Source organism: Schistocerca cancellata, chromosome 1 (assembly GCF_023864275.1).
Source record: "Schistocerca cancellata isolate TAMUIC-IGC-003103 chromosome 1, iqSchCanc2.1, whole genome shotgun sequence".
NCBI lineage: Eukaryota > Metazoa > Arthropoda > Insecta > Orthoptera > Acrididae > Schistocerca > Schistocerca cancellata.
The window spans coordinates 547,860,680-547,884,398 of NC_064626.1; the positions used below are offsets into that span (position 1 = coordinate 547,860,680).

At 40.6% G+C, this 23,719-nt stretch overlaps 1 protein-coding gene across 1 annotated transcript in view; it reads left to right on the plus strand.

Annotated features, from left to right (window-relative positions):
• LOC126180074 (nurim homolog) overlaps nt 1-23,719 on the plus strand; it is a 64,624-nt gene that overhangs the window by 14,833 nt on the left and 26,072 nt on the right. Inside the window, exon 3 of the mRNA XM_049924664.1 lies at nt 304-474. Within this exon, the coding sequence (XP_049780621.1) occupies nt 304-474 (171 nt within the window). The remainder of the gene's footprint in view (nt 1-303; nt 475-23,719) is intronic.

The window sequence follows — 23,719 nt, forward strand, 5'->3', positions numbered from 1 at the left end:
AAATTATGTCTTTACAGATAAGTGTTTAATGGCAGAAATGAGTTCTTGTTACTGCAAACACTGGGCTATCAAAGTTACAAAAGAATGATCTTGAAGAAAGTTTTATAATCAGATGTATTGCATAAGCACATATACTTACTTGGCTGGCAATGATAACAAATGTTGAATAGTTAATTCATCAAACAAAGTCTGTGGTATTTCAGGTCTTCATAAACCCACAGTGTGTGTTTTGGTAGTAAGGGAACGGTTATAGTTAACCTGTGTTTAGTTTTATTCAATCGTAAAATATTTTTGGACTTTCAGGTTGTTTTCCACTATTGGCAGTATGTCCCATGGCTAACGTTTTGGCAGATTGATACTACACAGAGCAGTATAAAACTGTGGTGTTTTGCAGTGATTCACTGCTGTGCTTGGATAATGACTTATGCAGGAGTGATCAACATGGATGTGCTGGATTTGTTGGGAGTGAAGCAGGTAAGATACTAACTGCATACTGTGGACAGAAAGGAAGAGAATTAGAAGGGTAGAGGCAGATAAAAGTTTAAGTATGATAAGTTGAAGGTATTGGTGTAAGAGATGATATAATGTGCAGGTATTAAATATTACAATGTTGACATATAAGACCAGCATATTAAAAATAACTGACAGTGACACTCATTAGAATCTGTGTCCTTAGTGCTTAAAGTTGTTTCCTTGACTTTTGTATTTGATGTAGCAGCTTTTTCATCATATCTTGTTGAGAAATTCATCCATTTTGAAAGTACTCTGTAATTACATGACATAGCTCCTTTAATGTGTGCTGTTTTGTATACAGCATCCCTCCCTCAAGCCATCACAAGCCAAGGACCTTGCTGCCATGGAATGATTTGCATACATTGATGATACATATAGCTGTTCTGTAGGTGCAGATATGTTGGAGGGCTATATGTGGAGAGGCCAGACTATAATATGGTTCCTGAAGAAGGGCAGCAGCAGCCTTCTCAGCAGTTGCAGGGCCACAGTGTGGATGAGTAACTAGTCTGGCCTTGTATTATTAGACAACATGGTCCTGCTGTGTTGACCATTTGAGTGGCTTAAAGCAAGGGGAAACTACAGCCAATACATTTTATGAAAACAAGCCACTTTATTGTATAATGATAATGGCATCCTCTCGGGTGAAGTATTCCACAGATAAAATAGCCTCCCATTTGGATCTCTTGGTGGAGACTACTCAGGAAGATATTGTCATCAGGAAAAACAAAACACATTCTACAGGTTGAGCACCTTAATCAAGTAGGTAGGTTAGATAATGACTACCGGTGACACTGCAGGTCCTACAGAGAAGGCAAAGGACTTGGAAGATCGGTTGAACCTCTTGAAAAGAGGTTGTAGGACAAATAACAGCTAAGGTAAAATGAGGTTATTGTAACGTGGTGGAATCAGATTGTGTGATACTGAGGGAATTAATTCAGGAAATGAGACACTAAAAGTATTAGATGAATTTTGCTACTTGGACAGCAAAATAACAGATTGTGGCCAAAGTAGAGATGGCATAAAATGTTGACTGACAATATCAAGAAAAGCTTTCATGAAAAAGAGAAATTTGTTGACAACATATGTAATTCTCTACTAGAATACGCAGAGAGCTTTTTATGCTACATCTGGTGGCTCAAAGAGCTGTTTTACCCCCCCCCCCCCCCCCGCCTTCCTCCGCACCCACCCTTTTAACAGTAAGATAGTGTGGAAATGAATAAAACATTTGCTTTTTTTGCAAAATGCCCAACAGTAAGCTATTATCATCACTATATATTTGTCTAAAATTTCCCTTTCCTTACAGTTACATATTATCTATAGCCAAATTTCCATGGAACTACATTTCATACACTTCACATTTTTTTGAGCTGTTACTGTTGCCTTTACACCATAGGGTGCTTATGTTTGTTTTACAGAGTGCTTTGTTTACCCTTCAGATGCTTAATAGTTCCTCACTTTTGATAAGTGTTGAATAAGATTATTCTGGAACATTCTCAAAAAAGTGTAATATGGGCACTAGAAGATCACATGTGCCATAAGTTACTGGGCATAGTGTTAATCTTGGAGCCATATGCTATTGTCCAAGTTTTCTGTCTAGTATTTTGCATCACCCAGTCTGAATACAGAGTGGCATGACTGCAGCAATGTATGTCTGCTCATTACCCAACATAGTAATCAAGTAAAGTGATGCAGAGCCTAAGACATTGCATTAACCCTGTATTCAAGCACAGCAGGATGCAAATCACTATTCAGTGACTTTCTGTTGTATCCCAACATCATGTAAGGTATCCTTTGTCACGTTCTTGCACATGTCCCATTCTTGCCCTCATCCACCATTGTTAGTGCTCCATTTCTAACGACTCTGAAATCTAATCAAAGATGCAATAAAGTAAGTTAAAATGCAGTTATGAGGCCAAGGTGAAAAGTACTCAGCCTCGTTCGGAAAAAATGACACTGATGTCAGTAAAGCTTTAGTGCGATGAAAAACCAGCCAAAGTTACAAATTTCACTTTTTTTTTATTTATTCAATGACTAGATTCGGGGTGGGACCCATTTTCAAATAATTGTAAAAGATAGTCAAAATGATATTTCTGAAATTACAAAAATATACAAGTATTATGAAGTGCAAATGGACGGTTACAAAGCATGCGGGCAACTGTAATATTTGTTTGTATATATTTTTTGACATGGTTTTTGCATGTTTGTAAATACTGTTTTGACTACCTGTTACAATGATGTGAAAATGGGTCCCGGCCCAAAACTAATCATTGAGTTAATAAAAAAAGTGAAATTTGCAACTTTGCTTTTGTTATACTGATTAACGTAAGTTGCTGATCTGCAATTATTCGAAAATGCTGGAAGTAGTAAAACTATTTTTTATGTTGAGATTTTCACTCTGCAGCGGAGTTTGCGCTGATATGAAACTTCCTGGCAGATTAAAACTGTGTGCCCGACCGAGACTTGAACTCGGGACCTTTGCATTTCACGGGCAAGTGCTCTACCATCTGAGCTACCGAAGCATGACTTACGCCCAGTACTCACAGCTTTACTTCTGCCAGTATATCATCTCCTACCTTCCAAACTTTACAGAAGCTCTCCTGCGAACCTACAGAACTAACACTCCTGAAAGTTTGGAAGGTAGGAGACGATATACTGGCAGAAGTAAAGCTGTGAGTACCGGGCGTGAGTCGTGCTTCAGTAGCTCAGATGGTAGAGCACTTGCCCACGAAAGGCAATGGCCCCGAGTTCGAGTCTCGGTCTGTTGTTTGACATTGTCCAATAATATAAGTCAAGTGTCAACTTGATGTGAAGTACTATTTTATTTACATGGCTTCCCAAAAGCAATCATTTTGTACATATGCATGTATTTCATCCAGATGGATAAACTAAAGCAACCGGTGGTGGCGTGTTTGTCGCTGTTAGTAGTAGTTTATCCTGTAGGGAAGTAGAAGTGGATAGTTCATGTGAATTATTATGGGTGGAGGTTACACTCAACAACCAAGCTAGGTTATAATTAGCTCCTTGTACCGACCTCCCGACTCTGCAGCATTAGTGGCAGAACAACTGAGTCTGGAATACATTTCACATAAATTTTCTCAGCATGTTATAGTCTTAGGTGGAGATTTCAATTTACCAGATATAGAGTGGGACACTCAGATGTTTAGTACTGATGGTAGGGACAGAGCATTGAGTGACATTATACTGAGTGCACATCCAAAAATTACCTCGAGCAATTAAACAGAGAACTGACTCGTGGAGATAACATCTTGGACCTACTGATAACAAACAGACCCAAACTTTTCGACTCTGTAAGCGCAGAACAGGGAATCAGTGATCATAGGGCCATTGCAGCATCCCTGAATATGGAAGTAAATAGGAATATAAAAAAAGGGAGGAAGGTTTATCTGCTTAGCAAGAGTAATAGAAGGCAGATTTCAGACTACCTAACAGATCAAAATGAACATTTCTGTTCTGACACTGACAATGTTGAGTGTTTATGGAATAAGTTCAAGGTAATCGTAAAATGCGCTTTAGACAGGTACGTGCCGAGTAAAACTGTGAGGGACGGGAAAAACCCACTGTGGTTCAACAACAAAGTTAGGAAACTACTGCGAAAGCAAAGAGATCTTCACTGCAAGTTTAAACGCAGCCAAAACCTCTCAGACAAACAGAAGCTAAACGATGTCAAAGTTAGCGTAAGGAGGGCTATGCGTGAAGCGTTCAGTGAATTCGAAAGTAAAATTCTATGTACCGACTTGACAGAAAATCCTAGGAAGTTCTGGTCTTATGTTAAATCAGTAAGTGGCTCGAAACATGATATCCAGGCACTCCAGGATGATGAGGGCATTGAAACAGAGGATGACACGCATAAAGCTGAAATACTAAACACCTTTTTCCAAACCTGTTTCACAGAGGAAGACCACACTGCAGTTCCTTCTCTAAATCCTCGCACAAACGAAAAATTGGCTGACATCGAAATAAGTGTCCAAGGAATAGAAAAGCAACTGAAATCACTCAACAGAGGGAAGTCCACTGGACCTGACGGGATACCAATTCGATTCTACACATAGTACGCGAAAGAACTTGCCCCCTTCTAACAGCCATGTACCGCAAGTCTCTAGAGGAACGGAAGGTTCCAAGTTATTGGAAAAGAGCACAGGTAGTCCCAGTCCTCAAGAAGAGTCGTCGAGCAGATGCGCAAAACTATAGACCTATATCTCTGACGTTGATCTGTTGTACAGGGTGTATACGACCCGGGACAACCGGGAGATCCGGGAAAACCCGGGAATTTTTCCATCCGGGAGAAAACCGGGGAAAAACCCGGGAATTGTTTAGAATTCCGGCAATTTTTCATTGTTTTAGTTTTCAGTTAAATTTTTGTGATTTTGACTGGTGAGAACCAATACTCTAACCAAGGATATTGTTGTACCCGCTTCTGTAGAATAATACTGCAGCAACAAAACGTGAACGGGAGGAAAAAAGAAAAGAAAAAAACTTAAGTTGCAAAGGAAATGCGCCGTATACAACAACAAAACAGTGCTCATACAAGCGTCTGCCAACAGTAAAGTGTGTCAAAGGCTTTCGGAACACTAAGCAATGCTTTATAACAACAAATTGCCTCCGATGAGCGTGACAACTGTTTAAATTAGATTCGTTTGAGCAGTTGCGGGTGGGCTATTGCGCATGCGCAGTTGAGTCGCGTATGAGTAGTACCTCCCGCTTCTGTTCACGGAAGTGTGGCTGGGCGCCACTACTTATTGCCCCGGTTCGGAAATATCGTAGATCTGGGGCTGATGCACAGAGCAGTCCGAGTTGTGGTGGGGAGGTGGGTCGTCTCCACGTGACCTGTGTTTACTTTCAGTGATTTTGTTGTTTCCTCTTCGTTTATTGCTCTCACGTTAAATGATAACAAAACGGATTTTTGTGGCCAGGAGCTATCAAATGAATTAAAATACGTTCGCATAATTACGGCAGGCTAAAATATGTTAATAGTTTCAGATTTTATTTCCACCTTTGACAGTCAAGCATTAATCGCCTTACAGAACAATGAAGTTATTTTTGCTGGTTTGCTAAAGAAATTTGGCTTTTATTAATCCTTTCTACTGAGGCAGTCAATTTATTTGAAACGGTTTAATTTCACACTATTGGCTAGTTTCAACTGTTCGCTGCGTTTCAAGTGCACGTATGGCATTATGCTATAATAAAGAACCAAACATGAGTATGGTACTCCAAGAAAATTTACATATGGATGTGCATTTTAAGCCGAATTATGCATTTTATTATGGTTCGCGAAATCCCGGCGCTCTTGAAGTATCCTTTAATGTCTTGTTTCTTTTATGACATAATGTAAGATCTTTTAATGTTTTACACGTACGAACATATGGGCTTCCTGCGTCATCGTAGCTGCGCAAGAGCGGTGACGCCAGTTATCAGGCGCTTTCTTGCAACTGCTGAAACGAACCTATTTCTAAAAGGTCGCGGGAAAATATTGCGAATGGTGGTTTGAAAAGCGTTACATTCAAAGCATATTTCCTTTTACGCAAGATGAATTATGTGCGAGAATATACGATGAATTTCTTAAATCACAAAACGTTTCACTCTCATTTAAAAATCAACACTTTGAGGACGACCATTTAGAACAGGCTGTTCCAACCGAGCTCCAGGGAGCCGGAGTGCTCCGGAGCGCTCACTGCGGCAGCTCGGAGCCCGCGTGGAGGGGGAAAGCGAACTCACTGCCCCCTGGCCGCATGCAGCCGCAACTGACGCAATAATCCGTGTTCAGTGACAGCTATGATTAGCCGCGGGAGCCCTGTACCTCTATTGGAGGATACCTTTCTATTCATTGAGAGGCGTCCGCAGTGTCTTGTATGTCATAAAGTAATTAATTCTGCGAAGAGGTACAATATACAACGACATTATACACGTCTTCACGCAGCGCACTACGATCAGGTAGAAGGCGTTGCACGCAGAGAACTGGTGGCCAGGCTTATGAACGACATACCAGGAGACGTTAAGTTTAAAAACGGTTTCGTAATACGGAGGGTATCAAAACATGCCACATAGTTCGTGATCTGTAATGCGTTTATAATTTTCAGGTGAATGAGAGCGGAGAAAACACTACTGAGTCTGCAAATCGAGCAAGCTGCAGGGTGGCTCACATCATTGCGACGAGTGGCAAGCCGTTTTCGGTGGGACCACTCGTAAAATCGTGCATGGTAGCCGTTGCAGAATGTTTGTTTCCAAGGGAGGTGCAGGCAATTGAAGGGGTTTGCCTGTCGAAGCAAACAATGTCTCGTCGAATCCTAGACATGGCAGCGGATTTAGAGACACAGCTCAGGAAAAAGGCGGAGAGCTTTGTTGCATTTTCGCTAGTGCTTGACGAAAGCACCGACATATTGGACTGTGCTCAGCTTGCAGTTTTTGTGCGTGGAGCTGCAAGTAACTGAAGAACTCTTGGATGTGGTACCACTCGATTACACCGCAACAGGACGTGACATTTTTGAAGCTGTTTGTGAATCAGTGGACAATATGAATTTGCCGTGGGATAAGCTCCATTCTGTAGCGACAGACGGTGCACCACAAACGATCGGGTGTCACCAAGGTTATGCTTCTCGTTTGAAAAATAAACTCAGGGACGAATTCGGGAAAGACATTTTGACTCTTCATTGTTTTATTCACCAAGAGGCACTGTGCGCTGAAACAATAGAGGTAGGTGGCGTAATGAAAGATGTCGTGAAGTGTGTGAATTTTGTGCGGCGTCATGGTATGAATCATCGCCAATTCAAAGGATTCCTGAAAGATATGGAAGCGGAGTATGGGGATATACCTTACCACAGTACAGTTCGTTGGCTGAGTCGGGGAAAATTTCTTGATGTTTTCTTTGCCATTCGTGAGGAAATAACCCTTTTTCTCGAAATGAAAGGGGAAGAAATGCGTTTTCTGAAAGATATAAAATGGATATCAGAGCTGGCGTTCCTAGCTGACATAACTATGCATCTAAATAATGTAAATCTGTCATTGCAGGGCAAAGGGCAGCTAATAGTTGACATGCACGACCAGATCAAAGCGTTCATGCAAAAGTTACGTTTATTTGAGAGACATATGAATAATGGTCATTTAACGTTCTTCAATCGTCTTGCTTCTTTAAAACTACCCGAATGTACTACTTTCGGCGATTACCAAGCAAAGTTAAAGCAGCTCATCACGTCGTTTGAAACACGATTCCGAGACCTCACTAGTTTGGAAATGGAACTTAAGGTGTTCAGCATTCCTTTTTCAGTTTCCCCGATGACTTGTCATCATCACTTCATTTGGAGATTATTGATTAGCAAAATTCAACTTTGTTGAAAGACAGGTGCTACAACACGTTGGATTTGTCATGATGGTATCGTTCATTACAGCAAAAAACATTTCCCAAGCTTCACAACAATGCTACTCAGATCATGGGCATGTTTGGATCTACATATTGTTGTGAGCAGCTTTTCTCAGCAATGAAAAGAGTAAAAAGTAAGGAACGATCGTTTCTTCAGGATGCAACAATGAAGGCCATCCTCCGCATTACCGCTGTGAACACTTTGACGCCTGATATTTTCGATCTTGTAATGAAAAGAAAAGTCAAGCTACAGAGGCCCAATAAATTTAGTATGCAATTTCTTATAAAACAGTTGTTTCTTATTTATTTCCTGAACATTGTATTTCCTGGTGTAGCATGTCACCACGTCTTATGAGCTAAAAGTATGAGGTTGTCGATCTTGTAAGACGCAACTGGCACATCAAAACGCTTGCCTTGCCGCCTGCCTCAGCCTGCCGTGCCACCTGCCGGTGTGCGGGCCCACTTGAATGGTCACAGCGAGCGGCACGGCTCCCTGGAGCAGGGAGCGCTCCGCGGCTCACAACGGAGCCGACGAGCTGGAACAGCCTAATTTAGAAGTATTTCGAGCCCAAAAGATGACACATTTGCGTCGTTATTAAAAATTTTACTGGCACATTTGAGTGTGTATCTTACAGTGCAACACGCGGAAAAAAGATCAACATGCTATGTATATTAATTTAAGCCATTAACTTTTCTTATTTGTGTATTCACTCTACTTAAGAGTGATCTTGGTATTGGCTGACTACATCACGTGTCCTATTGCTGTCATCAGCTGGCGAGATCACGTGAATGAGCTATGACGCTTACAAAAGCACATCTTAATCTCAATTTCAATGCTTCAGAAAGTGACATGCGTTATTTGTGGTGGAATTCAAATTTATACCTTCATAATACGAAAATATACAGCATACATATTACTGCACATCAAAGGTCTTCCAAAATGTGTTTTTTCCCCCTGAGTTTCATTTTCTAAATCGCCGGGAAATTCTACGTGACTTTAATACTCTCTTTCAAATTTTGAAGGTGGCAGGGGTAAAATATAGGGAGCGAAAGGCTATTTACAGTTTGTACAGAAACCAGATGGCAGTTATAAGAGTCGAGGGACATGAAAGGGAAGCAGTGGTTGGGAAGGGAGTGAGACAGGGTTGTAGCCTATCCCCAATGTTATTCAATCGGTATCTTGAGCAAGCAGTAAAGGAAACAAAAGAAAAATTCGGAGTAGGTATTAAAATCCATGGAGAAGAAATAAAAACTTCGAGGTTCGCCAATGACATTGTAATTCTGTCAGAGACAGCAAAGGACTTGGAAGAGCAGTTGAACGGAATGGACAGTGTCTTGAAAGAAGGATAGAAAATGAACACCAGCAAAAGCAAAACGAGGATAATGGAATGTAGTCGAATTAAGTCGGGTGATGCTGAGGGAATTAGATTAGGAAATGAGACACTTAAAGTAGTAAAGGAGTTTTGCTATTTGGGGAGCAAAATAACTGATGATGGTCGACGTAGAGAGGATATAAAATGTAGACTGGCAATGGCAAGGAAAGAATTTCTGAAGAAGAGAAATTTGTTAACATCGAGTAAAGATTTAAGTGTCAGGAAGCCGTTTCTGAAAGTATTTGTATGGAGTGTAGCCATGTATGGAAGTGAAACATGGACGATAAATAGTTTAGATAAGAAGAGAATAGAAGCTTTCAAAATGTGGTGCTACAGAAGAATGCTGAAGATTAGATGGGTAGATCATATAACTAATGAAGAGGTACTGAATAGGATTGGGGAGAAGAGAAGTTTGTGGCACAACTTGACTAGAAGAAGGGATTGGTTGGTAAGACATGTTCTGAGGCATCAAGGGATCACCAATTTAGTATTGGAGGGCAGCGTGGAGGGTAAAAATCGTAGAGGGAGACCAAGAGATGAATACACCAAGCAGATTCAGAAGGATGTAGGTTGCAGTAGGTACTGGGAGATGAAGAAGCTTGCACAGGATAGAGTAGCATGGAGAGCTGCATCAAACCAGTCTCAGGACTGAAGACCACAACAACAAAACAACATATAAAACCATAAACATTCAAAGGATTGATGATTTTTACAGTGCCGAGGAAGAGTATATTGTCACTTAACATGGAAAAAGTGTATTCTCATCCGGGAGAAATTTTATTTTTAACCGGGATATCCGGGAAAAGTCCGGGAATTTTTTTTCCTTGTCCATGTATACACCCTGTTGTAGAATTTTAGAACATGTTTTTTGCTCACATATCATGTCGTTTCTGTAAACCCAGAATCTAATCTATAGGAATCAACATGGATTCCAGAAACAGCAATCATGTGAGACCCAACTCACTTTATTTGTTCATGAGACCCAGAAAATATTAGATACAGGCTCCTAGGTAGATGCTATTTTCCTTGACTTCCACAAGGCGTTCGATACAGTTCCGCACTGTCGCCTGATAAACAAAGTAAGAGCCTACGGAATATGTCTCAGCTGTGTGGCTGGATTGGAGAGTTTTTAGCAAACAGAACACAGCATGTTGTTCTCAATGGAGAGACGTTTACAGAGGTTAAAGTAACCTCTGGCGTGCCACAGGGGAGTGTTATGGGACCATTGCTTTTCATAATATATATAAATGACCTAGTAGATAGTGTCGGAAGTTCCATGCGGCTTTTTCGCGGATGATGCTGTGGTATACAGAGAAGTTGCAGCATTAGAAAATTGTAGCGAAATGCAGGAAGATCTGCAGCGGATAGGCACTTGGTGCAGGGAGTGGCAACTGACCCTTAACATAGACAAATGTAACATATTGCGAATACATAGAAAGAAGGATCCCTTATTGTATGATTATATGATACAGAACAAACACTGGTAACAGTTACTTCTGTAAAATATCTGGGAGTATGCGTGCGGAACGATTTGAAGTGGAATGATCATATAAAATTAATTGTTGGTAAGGGGGGTACCAGGTTGAGATTCATTGGGAGAGTCCAGGAGGTGGCTTACAGAACACTCGTTCGACCTATGCTTGAGTATTGCTCATCAGTGTGGGATCCGTACCAGGTCGGGTTGACAGAGGAGGTAGAGAAGATCCAAAGAAGAGCGGCGCGTTTCGTCACAGGGTTATTTGGTAAGTGTGATAGTGTTACGGAGATGTTTAGCAAACTCCAGTGGCAGACTCTGCAAGAGGGGCGCTCTGCATCGTGGTGTAGCTTGCTGTCCAGGTTTCGAGAGGATGCGTTTCTGAATGAGGTATCGAATATATTGCTTCCCCCTACTTATACTTCCCGAGGAGATCACAAATGTAACATTAGAGAGATTCGAGTGCACATGGAGGCTTTCCGGCAGTCGTTCTTCCCGCGAACCATGCACGACTGGAACCAGAAAGGGCGGTAATGACAGTGGCATGTAAAGTGCCTTCCACCACACACTGTTGGATGGCTTGCAGAGTATAAATGTATATGTAGATGTATAATTTGGCAAAAATAACACTAAAATTGGCATAAAAAGTAGCACCAAAATTAGAAAAAAGATTGGAAAAAAATAAGACCAAATTTGAAAAACATAACTTGGAAAAGGAAAAAGTAACATAGAAATTGGCAAAACAAAATAATAATGAAATAGCCAAAAGATAATTTGACAACAAAATAGCACTGATTTCGACAAAGAATTTCCGGGTGTCTTGGCAACAGATTCTCGCAGTGGCATGTGTGCTGACACGTGTACGCATGCTGCGCTGCTGTGTGTATTGTTTGGCAGAATAAAAGTCAGTATCAAGCTTGTCTGCATATCTCTGTATGCCCTAGCATGATTCACCACCCCCTCCCCCCCCCTCCTCTCTCTCTCTCTCTCTCTCTCTCTCTCTCTCTCTCTCTCTCTTCCCCCCCCCCCCCTCCCTCCTCCTCATCCTGGTTTTGATATGCCCCCTGAGGCTGGTATGTTGTAACAGTCTACATCTTCATCTACATATATACTCTGCAAATCACTGTGAGGTGCATGGCAGAGGGTATGTCCCATTGTACAAGTTATTAGGGCTCTTCCCTGTTCCATTCACCTATAAAGCATGGGAAGAATGATTGTTTGAATGCTTCTTTACATGCAGTAATTATTCTAGTCTTATCCTCATGATCCATACGTGAGCAATACATAGTGTGTTGTAGTATATCTCTAGAGTAATAATTTAAAGCCAGTTTTTGAAACTTTACTTTTTCAGGATAGTTTACATCTATCTTCAGAAGTCTTCCAGTTCAGTTCCTTCAGGACCTCTGTGACACTCCCATGCATTAAACAAACCTGTGGTCATTCATACTGCCCTTCTCTGTATATCCCCTTTTAGTCCTATCTGGTATGTGTACCACATGCTTGAGCAGTATTCTAGTACTGGTCATGCAAGTAATTTGTAAGAAATATCTGCTGTAGATTGATTGCACTTCCCTAGTATTCTACCAATAAACTGAAGTCTATCACCTACTTTACCCATAACTGAACCTATGTGCTCATTCCATTTCATATCAGTACAAAGTGTTACACCCAGGTATTTGTATGAGTTGGCCAATTCCAATAGTGACTCATTGATATTATAGGATACCACATTTTTTCATTTTGTGAAGTGCAGAATTTTACATTTCTGAACATTTAGAACAAGTTGCAAGCTTCTGCACCACATTGAAATCTCATCAAGTTGTGACTGAATATTTATGCACCTTTTCTCAGATAGCACTTCAGTATAGATAACTGCATCATCTGCAAAAAGCTTGATTTTACTATTAATATTGTCTGCAAGGTCATTAATATACAACATGAACAGTGAGAGTCAACCAAAGTTACTTCTACATCTGATGATGACTCTTCATCCAAGATAACATGCTGTGTCCTCCCTACCAAAAAGTCCTCAGTCCAGTCACAAATTTCCCTTGATACCCCATATGATCATACTTTTGACAGTAAAAATTGATGTGGTACTTAGTCAAATCATTTTCAGAAACCAAGAAACACTGCATCTCTCATTCTGTTCATTTGAGCTCAGAATATGTTCAAAGATTCTATAATAAATCAGTGTCAAGGATATTGGACAGTGGTTTTGTGGATCGCTTCTACTACCCTTCTTGTAAATGGGTGTGACCTATGCCTTTTTCAAAGAACTGAGCATGGTTATTTGTTCAAGGAACCTACAGTAGCTTATATGTTAGAAAAGGGGCTAACGCAGCTCCAAATTCAGTGTGGTATCTGACAGGGATTCCTACAGGCCCTGGAGTTTTGTTTAATTTTAATAGTTTCAGCTGTTTTTCAGCACCACTGACACTAATGCTTATTTCATTCATCTTTTCAGTGGTATGAGGACTAAATTGGGGCAATTCTCCTGGGTTTTCCTTTGTAAAGGAACATTTGAAAATGGAGTTAAGCATTTCAGCTTTTGCTTTGCTACCCTCAATTTCAGTTGCTGTCTCATTCGCTAGGGACTGGACAATAATTTTACACACAACCAGAATTTCTTTGGATTTTGTGAAATGTCATTTGACAATATTTTGCTATGGTAGTTATTGAAGGCACCATACTAAGATCTCTTGACAGCCAAACACTTCATTCATCATCTCTCTACCCATAGCCCTACACTTTGTCTTACACCTAGTGTACAGTAATCTCTGTTTCTTCAGAAGTTTCTTTACAGTCAGTGACTATATAGCATGGAGGTTCCCTCCCATTATGAACTGTCTACTGGGTACATATCTAACCATTGTGTGGTCAACTATTCTTTTAAACTTGAGCCAGAGTTCTTCTACATGCCCCTGATCTGTGCTGAAAGTTTCACGTTCCTCATTGAGGTATGACACTCCTGATTTTTTATCTAGTTTACTGAACATATATATCTGTCTGCTTATTGTAGTTGTTCAAATAGTTCTGAGCACTATGGGACTAAACATCTGAGGTCATCAGTCTCCTAGAACTTAGAACTACTTAAACCTAACTAACCTAAGGACATCACACACATCCATGCCCGAGGCAGGATTCGAACCTGCGACCGTAGTGATTCTAGTTGTCCTTTTTACTTTGGTAATCATTGTTGCCACAATCACATCATGCTCACTGATACAAGTTTTGATGTGGACATCCTCAAAGATGTCAGGTCTGTTTGTTGCCATCATGAGTGGGGCTCCTAACTATCTGTTCTGGGTGTTTTTCAGAGAAGGCATTTAGTAAAGTTCCACAGGATGTCTTATCATGCTCACCACTAAAAAAAAACTGTAATTTTACCAATTAGTTGTTGGATGAATAAAGTCTCTGTCAATGATTACAATATGACTGGGACTTACATACAGTGAACTGAGGTATTCTCTTAACTTTTTGGTTACATCAGGAGATGAGTCTGGTGGGTGATAGAAGAATCCAGTTATCATTTTATGACCACCCTTGATAATGAGTCTTGCCCAAACAATTCCACATGCATCTTCAATTTTTATCTTGGTGGATCTCGGTTTCTTGTCTACTGCCACAAATACGCAACCTCCATTTCCAATTTGCCTATACTTCTGGTACATACTTACATTTTCCCCAAAATCTTACTGCTACCAATTTCAGGTTTCAGCCAGCTTTCTGTACCTAGTATTATATGAGATTCACTGCTTCTCATGAGTGCTTCAAACTCTGGTACTTCGTTGCAAATGCTTTGGCAGTTTACCATTAGGATTTTTCTACTTTAATGTGTGAGATGCATTTCTTTTGATCTCACACAGATACTTCTGGATTTCCTGCAGCTATTATTATCTGGATTGAGTGGAGAATTGACAAATCTAACAAGCCTTGTGCGCACCTCACACACAGGCAGCTACCTGAGTAGCAGCCTCTGATGTGTTGTGCACACCTTGCCTATTTTCTACAGTTCTCGACCCTATGGCGCAGGTCCAGGAAGTCGCAGCCAAGCTTGCCATAGAACTGTCAATGTCTCTGGTCCAGTCCTTCCACTCAACTCGGAACCATAGGGCCATGATCAATTCTGGGGACAGTACTGCAAATTGTGAGCTTTGTTGAAACTCCGTGTGCAAGGCTAGTCTTTTCAGCTTTCTCTGCCAGTCGCTGTAATGATCCAAGAATGACCTCAGAACCCAGACGACAGACATCATATGTTCCAACATGCGCCACAATCTGCAGTTGGTTGCACCCTGTCCCCTCATTAGGTGCCATAATAGCCTCTTCAACATGTTGAATGAAGCCCACAGGCATACACACTGAGTGCACATGGTGTCCCTTCCTGTCCCTTGTTGCCTTCTCTTTAAGGAGTACCATCATTTGCCATATGTTTGAACTGCCGACAATTAATTAGATCGGTACTCTTTTGTGTTTGCCTCCTCCTGACACTAGGTTTCCCCAAAACAGGTGAAGTGAGTCCCACCAGCTCAGTTTCAGTGAAAGGCAGCACCTCGAACCGGTTCGTTAGGGGAATTGGTACAACACCCTGAGTCCCCCCTGCTCCTCCCCCATTCTGTACAGGATTCCTAGATCTACCATTGTCATGCCACTTGCAGTCAAGTGGTCGGGTAATGACAGATCCTGTACTTGCTGCAGAGGAGACAGGATCTAAGGAAAGAATAGTACTTGAGGTACCTCTGGTACAGGTATCATAGGTACACAACACTCGGGATCTCTTCCAACACACCGATTCACAGCAACCACTGATCATTTGACAGTAGTCAGGGCAATTTCCAGCTGCTTAAAATTGTCAACCATCTCATCCCCTGTTTGAGAAGAGCACAATGGTGCTGCATTTTGGCTGGTGCAATGTGTTACAGGACAGTGAACAAATAACTTCAAATAAAACCTGCTGATTATCTTTTAGTCTGTTGAGCTAAAAATTGGCTAATTCCGTATATTAATTGAAGCAGAATACTATTAAGGCAACACAAATACCTGTGGTAAAAATTAGTAGTATCCTAAAACATTTTGAGGTTAAGCGTAGTTGTTAGCAAACTCGAAAACAGAGTTAATTTATGATGAATGCGGATAATATGTAGGACTCCTCCTCTTTAAGGGAAAACTAAATGTAACAGGTAGAAAATCTGCTACAGTAACTAAATCAAAAATGCTGATTTGTTGCAAATTGCTCATAGATTACACAAAGGACAATGGTAGCTCCGAAAATTCTCAAAAATGTGTGTTATTTGCACTGATATACAATGAAATTCAGGGGTGATGTATACTTTGGCTAAACTGTGAAACACAAACACTGATTTGCTACGAATTAAATTACTTATCCAAAGCACTCATACTGCTAATTTATTAAAATGTAGTTTTGCAAGTGTCCAAAAATTCTGAAACTAACATATTTCTCACGTAATTGTACAATGAAATTAGAGAAAGATCGTTTTGAACAAGGATAGGCCTACTGTCCTCAAAAATTTAAAACAGCACAATTTAGTTTAAGCCTACAATTGACGATAACTGTACTAGTTTATCGTGGCACTCACAAATGTTTGAAATTTCACTATATATCACAATACAAATGGGTATTGGTACAATCAATGAAAGATTACACAGAAGAAGTGACGTGAACAATAAAATATGCGAATCTAGAACTGTAAATCGACACATGATCTTGTACAAGCAGTCTCACACAAGAGAAAATTCCTAAGTTAGCTTTTATATAATAAATAAATGTGCATATGGTATGGATTTTTCACTTAGCTGATTCTGTGCACACTTATACATTGGCATGCCAAAGAGGAACACTGCAGTGTAAGTTTATTTTGATCAAAATGGGAGTGTGTGTTTTTATAAACAGGTGATTGAATGTAGGAATAGAGTATGCAAAATGGTGGAAACATGTGTGACTACTAACACAGAAGCAATTTCTGCTTTAACTCAGTGAGTGCATGTGTTAACAGATGAATTAGAGCACGAGAGGCAGAAAAATTTTGAACTTAATCATGCGTTAGAGGCTGGGAAAGCAAATCAGACTCAGTCACAGTTGGAGTCAGGCAAAATTAAGTCTGGATTGAGAGGGCCTCCTGTTCCATATGACCCGATAGTGGTTGCATTAATTAATACTTTTTCTGGCAAGACAGTGGTGGATGTTACAGTTGTTATTAAGGATGTTAGGGACACTGTGGAAGCAGTTGGGTGGCCAGAAGAAATAACCCTGCATGTTGCTAGTATGGATTTGGCTGGGGATGCCAAAGCATATGTTGTATACCATGAGACATTGAGTAAAATGCAAATGTTTCAGGAACAAGTCACTGGACTGCACCATGGTGCCAAAAGCAAAATAGTGTTTTTTTTTTTTTTTTTTTTTTTTTTTTTTTTTGTAGGAGATAAGAACTTTGTCAGTGCACTGCAGCGTGCCTTTGGAAGCATTCTCAGATATAATCTGTAAACTGAAGGTAAAGACATGTGTACAGATTCAGAATGCAGAAGCTACAAGGGTATTATTACAAAAGGTAGAAAACAGAGCAGTGGAATGGAAAATCTGGAGGACATAGCATCAGCTCTTAGGACCACAACGTATTTAGAAGAGGTGGATGTTGCAACAGAGCAAAGAATGGACCACCAAGTTCTCACTTGTGAAATCAGGTGGTGTAGAGGGGCATACGAGGAAGCAGTGTAGACAGCCAGAGTGCTATGTGTGTAGCACAGTAGGCCACTTGGCATCTGATTTTAGAAGTAGGAAAGGTGGGAAACACCAGCAGGGGAAGCAGCCATTAAATGCAAATGAGAGTGCTTCAACTGTCAGAAGGTTTCCTGATAGACTGTAACACTGCAGAAGTTGGTGCACAGACGGAATGCTGCTTGGTGGGTGGCAGGAAATAGATTTTTGGTAGACACGGGGACACGTGTCCATTATCAGTCTGGACCTTGTGGGAAAAAGGAGACAGGGCCACCGTGGTATACCGGTAGGTTATGTGGGGGTTGGCAATAATAGTTTGGAATCATTGGGTACACATGGAGGTATTGCCATGCATAGATAAAGGTTATTCAGTGATTCCCAGGCTAGACTTTCTTAACAAACATCGTGCTGATCTTTGGCAATGCGCAGTAGAACTCAGTGGAAGTTTGCTTCAATTGAGGGGAGCAGTTGCAACTGAGGTGATGGTGCAAGGGTCACCTATCATGGTAGTGAAATCAACTGAACTGCATATCTCTCCAGTAAAGAATGCTTAACAGGATAAAATACCAGCAGGTATGGGGAAAATAGTGTTAGTTTCAGTGGATACCAGTTTACCAAGGGAAACATTATATGTGGTTGAACTCCTCTTAAGCCATGAAGTACTAGATAGTGTACATTGTTTTGTCCACAGGAGTTTGGCGTGTGTAAGTAACAGTAATGGGGAATGGATGATTCCAGTCAGTGTGAATAACTTTGGCAGAGGGGAGGTGACTATCAAAGTGAGCAGTAATAGCCACTCTGGAAGTCTTGGAAGACAAGCACTTTTATAGGTCAAGTCTAGAGGAAAGCCAGAAGCAAACCATTGATATGGAAGTATTACAAGGGAAAGTGGATCGCTTGAAAGGCAGTGATTAAAGGGTTATGGGAAACTCGTTGTTGAGGTCTAGTGATTTATTTTGTTCAGATGAGGCTTTACCAGCAACCATGGTGGCACATAATTTTATACTGACAGGGAGTAGCACACTAGTTTATAGGAAGCCATACCATATCGCAAGGCAGCTGCAGCCATTAGTAGAAGTGTTTATTGAGCAGTAACTACAGTATGGGATCATGGATATCCCCTAGAGCACAAATATAGCGGTTGTGGTGAAGAAGTCTGTGAAGGGAGCAAGGAAATAAAGATTGTGCTGTGACTACAGGTATCTAAACGGATAAACCATTTCAGATGCTTTTCCGATTCCAGACGTCTCTTTAACTCCGGATAATCTGGGCCAATGTCGGTTCTTTAAACCTATGGATCTCAGGAAAAGGTAGCATCAGTTGGAAGTGGTGCCTGAGGATAGGCCAAAAACAGCATTCATGATACCAGGTGGCCACTTTCATTACAAGCGCACGCCATTTGGACTAAAGAATACACCGGCAATATTTCAGAGGTTGTTAGATGAGTTATTAAGAGGATTAAAACTTAAAACTTGTATGGTGTACCTGGATGACTTTTCAAAGGATTTACCAGAGCATGTGATATGTTTCGAGGATGTCTTTAATAGACTACACTCGACACATTTCTTGTTAAGTATGGAATTCGAGAGTAGGAAAGGGGAGAGAAGGAAACATAGTAGGTGAATATGGATTGGGGCTAAGAAATGAAAGAGGAAGCTGTCTGGTAGAATTTTGCACAGAGCATAACTTAATCATAGCTAACACTTGGTTCAAGAATCATAAAAGAAGGTTGTATACATGGAAGAATCCTGGAGATACTAAAAGGTATAATTCCAATCCCAAAGAAAGCAAGTGTTGATAGATGTGAAAATTACCGAACTATTAGTTTAATAAGTCACAGCTGCAAAATATTAACACAAATTCTTTACAGATGAATGGAAAAACCGGTAGAAGCCGACCTCGGGGAAGATCAGTTTGGATTCCGTAGAAATATTGGAACACGTGAGGCAATACTGACCTTACGACTTATCTTAGAAGAGAGATAAAGGAAAGGCAAACCTACGTTTCTAGCATTTGTAGACTTAGAAAAAGCTTTTGACAATGTTGACTGGAATACTCTCTTTCAAATTCTAAAGGTGGCAGGGGTAAAATACAGGGAGCGAAAGGCTTTTTACAATTTGTACAGGAACCAGATGGCAGTTATGAAAGTCGAGGGGCATGAAAGGGAAGCAGTGGTTGGGAAGGGAGTGAGACAGGGTTGTAGCCTATCCCTGATGTTATTCAGTCTGTATATTGAGCAAGCAGTAAAGGAAACAAAAGAAAAATTCGGAGTAGGTATTAAAATCCATGGAGAAGAAATAAAAACTTTGAGGTTCACCGATGACATTGTAATTCTGTCAGAAACAGCAAAGGACTTGGAAGAGCAGTTGAACGGAATGGACAGTGTCTTGAAAGTAGGATATAAGATGAACATCAACAAAAGCAAAATGAGGATAATGGAATGTAGTCGAATTAAGTAGGGTGATGCTGAGGGAATTAGATTAGGAAATGAGACACTTAAAGTAGTAAAAGAGTTTTGCTATTTGGGGAGCAAAATAACTGATGATGGTCGAAGTAGAGAGGATATAAAATGTAGACTGGCAATGGCAAGGAAAGAATTTCTGAAGAAGAGAAATTTGTTAACATCGACTAAAGATTTAAGTGTCAGGAAGTTGTTTCTGAAAGTATTTGTATGGAGTGTAGACATGTATGGAGGTGAAACATGGACGATAAATAGTTTGGACAAGAAGAGAATAGAAGCTTTTGAAATGTGGTGCTACAGAAGAATGTTGAAGATTAGGTAACTGAAGATTAGGTAACGTAACTGATGAGGAGGTATTGAATAGTATTGGGGAGAAGAGAAGTTTGTGGCACAACTTGACTTGAAGAAGGGATCAGTTGGTAGGATGTGTTCTGAGGCATCAAGGGATCACAAATTTAGCACTGGAGGACAGCATGGAGGGTAAAAATCGTAGAGGGAGACCAAGAGATGAATACACTAAGCAGATTCAGAAGGATGTAGGTTGCAGTAGGTACTGGGAGATGAAGAAGCTTGCACAGGATAGGGTAGCATGGAGAGCTGCATCAAACCAATATTAGGACTGAAGACCACAACAACAACAACAACAACAACAACATGGACAGGTGCCATTGTGCGCAAACTCAGGTAAACTGTCTGGGGCTCATGATTAGTGACTGTGGCATACAGCCCAATCCTCATCTTACAGACACAGTTCAAAATTTTCTAACGCAATGAACAACTAAACAGGTACAGTCAGTCATCAGCCTTTGTAACTGTTATAGCCGGTTCATGAAGGACTTTGCAAAAATTGCCAAACCCTTGGGCAAGCTACTGAAAAAGAAGGCGAAATTCCATTGGTTGCAGAATGTCAAGAGGCATTTGAAAAACTAAAAGAAAGGTTAGTATCAGATCCAGTATTGGTTTCTCCGGATATCAAGAAAGAGTTTATCCTTTCATGTGACACTTCAATGAAGCATACAGTTGTATTTTGGGACAGAGAATAGATTGTCAAGAACATCTTGTAGCATACACTTTAAGGCAGCTAAACAAGGCAGGGTGTAACTACTGAACGACTGAGAGAGAGATGTTGACAGTCATATGTGGTGTTACATATTTCTGATATTTACATGTACGGTAGGAAGTTGAAGGTTGTGACAAACCTTTCCTAAAGGAAGTGGTTACTTGGTTGAAAACATCTGTCAGGAAAATTAACTTGGTAGGCACTTAAGCTTAGTGAATTCACGTACGAGGTAATCCGTAAGACAGGGAGATCACGTGCAAACACAGGTGCATTCAGTTGAGGTAGTTAGGGAGGAGCATGGCAAAGTGGCAGGGGGCACAGGGAAAGGACAAAGAGTGCCATGCCAAGCATTTGTTTTGTAGAATGATGAGGTGTGCATCATACATTGGTAGTTCTAGCACTTTTCGGAAGGAAGTTTTGCTGCAAGCTCACGACCATATGTTGTCAGGTCATGAAGGGTGACATATGATGGGTAGTTGTTTAGCAGAGCAGCTTTGGTCAGGAAGCAGGAAGCATGATATGTAGCAGTATGTTAAGGATTGAGTGCCATTTGTGCAAAGAGCCAACACTGAGCATCAGAAAGTGCAGTGCAAAGATCAACAGAGGCACACAATCCACTTTCTGTGTTAGGGCTGGATGTCCTCGAGCTATTTAATAAAACAGCTGCAGAAATAGGTATGTTCTCATGATCAGTGATCATTTTTCTAGATTTTTGATAATGGTAATGACATCAGACAAACGGTATAGTACAGCAGTGAAGGGTCAGTAAAATACTGGATATTGAAGTTTGAGGTACCTAATACCATAGTTATGGAACAGGGTATGAACTTTACCATGGATTTAATGAAACAAGTATGCTGCATGTGCTTATGCGTAAGTTATGGGCAAGTCTGTTTCATCAGCAGGTGAATGAGAGAACTGAACACGAGCACACAACAACTGCAAACATGTTTTATTAAGTTAATTCCAGGCATGATCATTGGGACACCTATCTTCCCCGTGCCCTATACATTTGTAATTTGAAGGTATACTGCAATGGCCTTTTCGCCATTTGAGGTGGTATATGCCAGGAAGATGTTGTATCCCTTTGATATTTTGACTCTTAAATTAGGTTCAAAAATGGCTCTGAGCACTAAGGGACTCAACATCTTAGGTCATAAGTCCCCTAGAACTTAGAACTACTTAAACCTAACTAACCTAAGGACAGCACACACATCCATGCCCGAGGCAGGATTCGAACCTGCAACCGTAACAGTCGCGCGGTTCCAGACTGAAGTGCCTAGGACCGCAGGGCCACCGTGGCCGGCTCCTAAATTAGGGCTGGATGGCAAGTCAGTAAGGATATTTTCCAGAAGAATGAAGTAAGCTTGGAGGAATGAGTAGAAGACAAACATGAAGGTGCTACAATGGCAGGAACAGCCAAACAGATGCATAGGCAAACTGTCTCAGTACTGCATATGTCAGTGGGTAATGGTCATGAATCCCTATATGCCAAAGGGGGAAACAAAGAAATTTTTAACTACAGGTAAGTACCATGGACATCACCAGGTCATGGAAATGGCCTCATCAGTCAATGTGAAGCTATAGTTCCCTATTAAAACATTTGTTATACACATCAGTCATGTAAAGCTGTTTAAGGGAATGGTAGAGGGGATACTGCAGTTGTCAGGAACCAACCAGGAAGAGGAAGTTACCAGGGGTAAAAGAAGGAACCTGGAATTAGTGAGCTACATAAGGTGCAAGATGTGCCTTATAGATTAAGGTCACCCAAGTAAGTTGTATGATTGTAATTTGTTGATATTTCTTCAGGTTAGTGCTTTGGAGAGCGTGTGTAACTTTCTTTTCTTTTTTTCTGTCTTTTTTTGCTGAGTTGTCAGTTTTTGTTCATGTTGTTATTATTGGTATTGATTGATTAATTTTTATTATTTATTTATTTATTGTGCATTCTTGGAAGGAAGGAAGATCGTGATCTGTCCAGGTGGAGTGGAATGGACTGATATGTGGACACATGAAACGTATTTGTTTCTGGGGGAAGTAAATGGGACAAGCTGTGGGAAGGAGCTTCTGCCAGTTTGGATGAGAACACATTGGTTATACTCAGTTTTAATGCTGGAAACTGTATGGTTTAATTCCTGTGAAGTATGAAGATCAGTAGGTCTGAGAAAACTAGAGCTTCAAGAAACTGAAATGATTATTAATGGTACGACTTGTGATATAATCGGAATGGACTTTCGTTTTCTGGCTATGTTCACATGCTCAACTGTTATGACATTGTTGTATTGGCCAGAAGGATGTCTGAGGGTATTGCCCATTCAAAATTTAGCCTATTTAATTAACACACTCAGTCCTTGGACAGATTAATAAAGCCCCAGCAGGGGAGAATTTTAGTGGAACACATGTGGTAGTATATACAGCATTTCCGGGAATGAAGTGTTAGGAGTAAGTGTATCAGCTATCAGTCATGGTGTGTTTCTAGCAGACTTCTGCTTACTATATTTCTGGGTAAAACGCAGGCAGGCACAGGCTGTAGATGTGCCAACACACCAATTACCAATAGAATGTTTGACCAGCACTGGCTAGGGAAGCGAGTACTTTTAAGGACTTAATTAGTATGTGAGAGTATGATAAGGGTACATGGTAGTTAGTTAGTTAAGGGGGATAATAAAAGTATGAAGAAAAGTCCCTTCTGGAGACATTAAATTGTGAATTGGGGAGATTGTTCTCAGTATATAA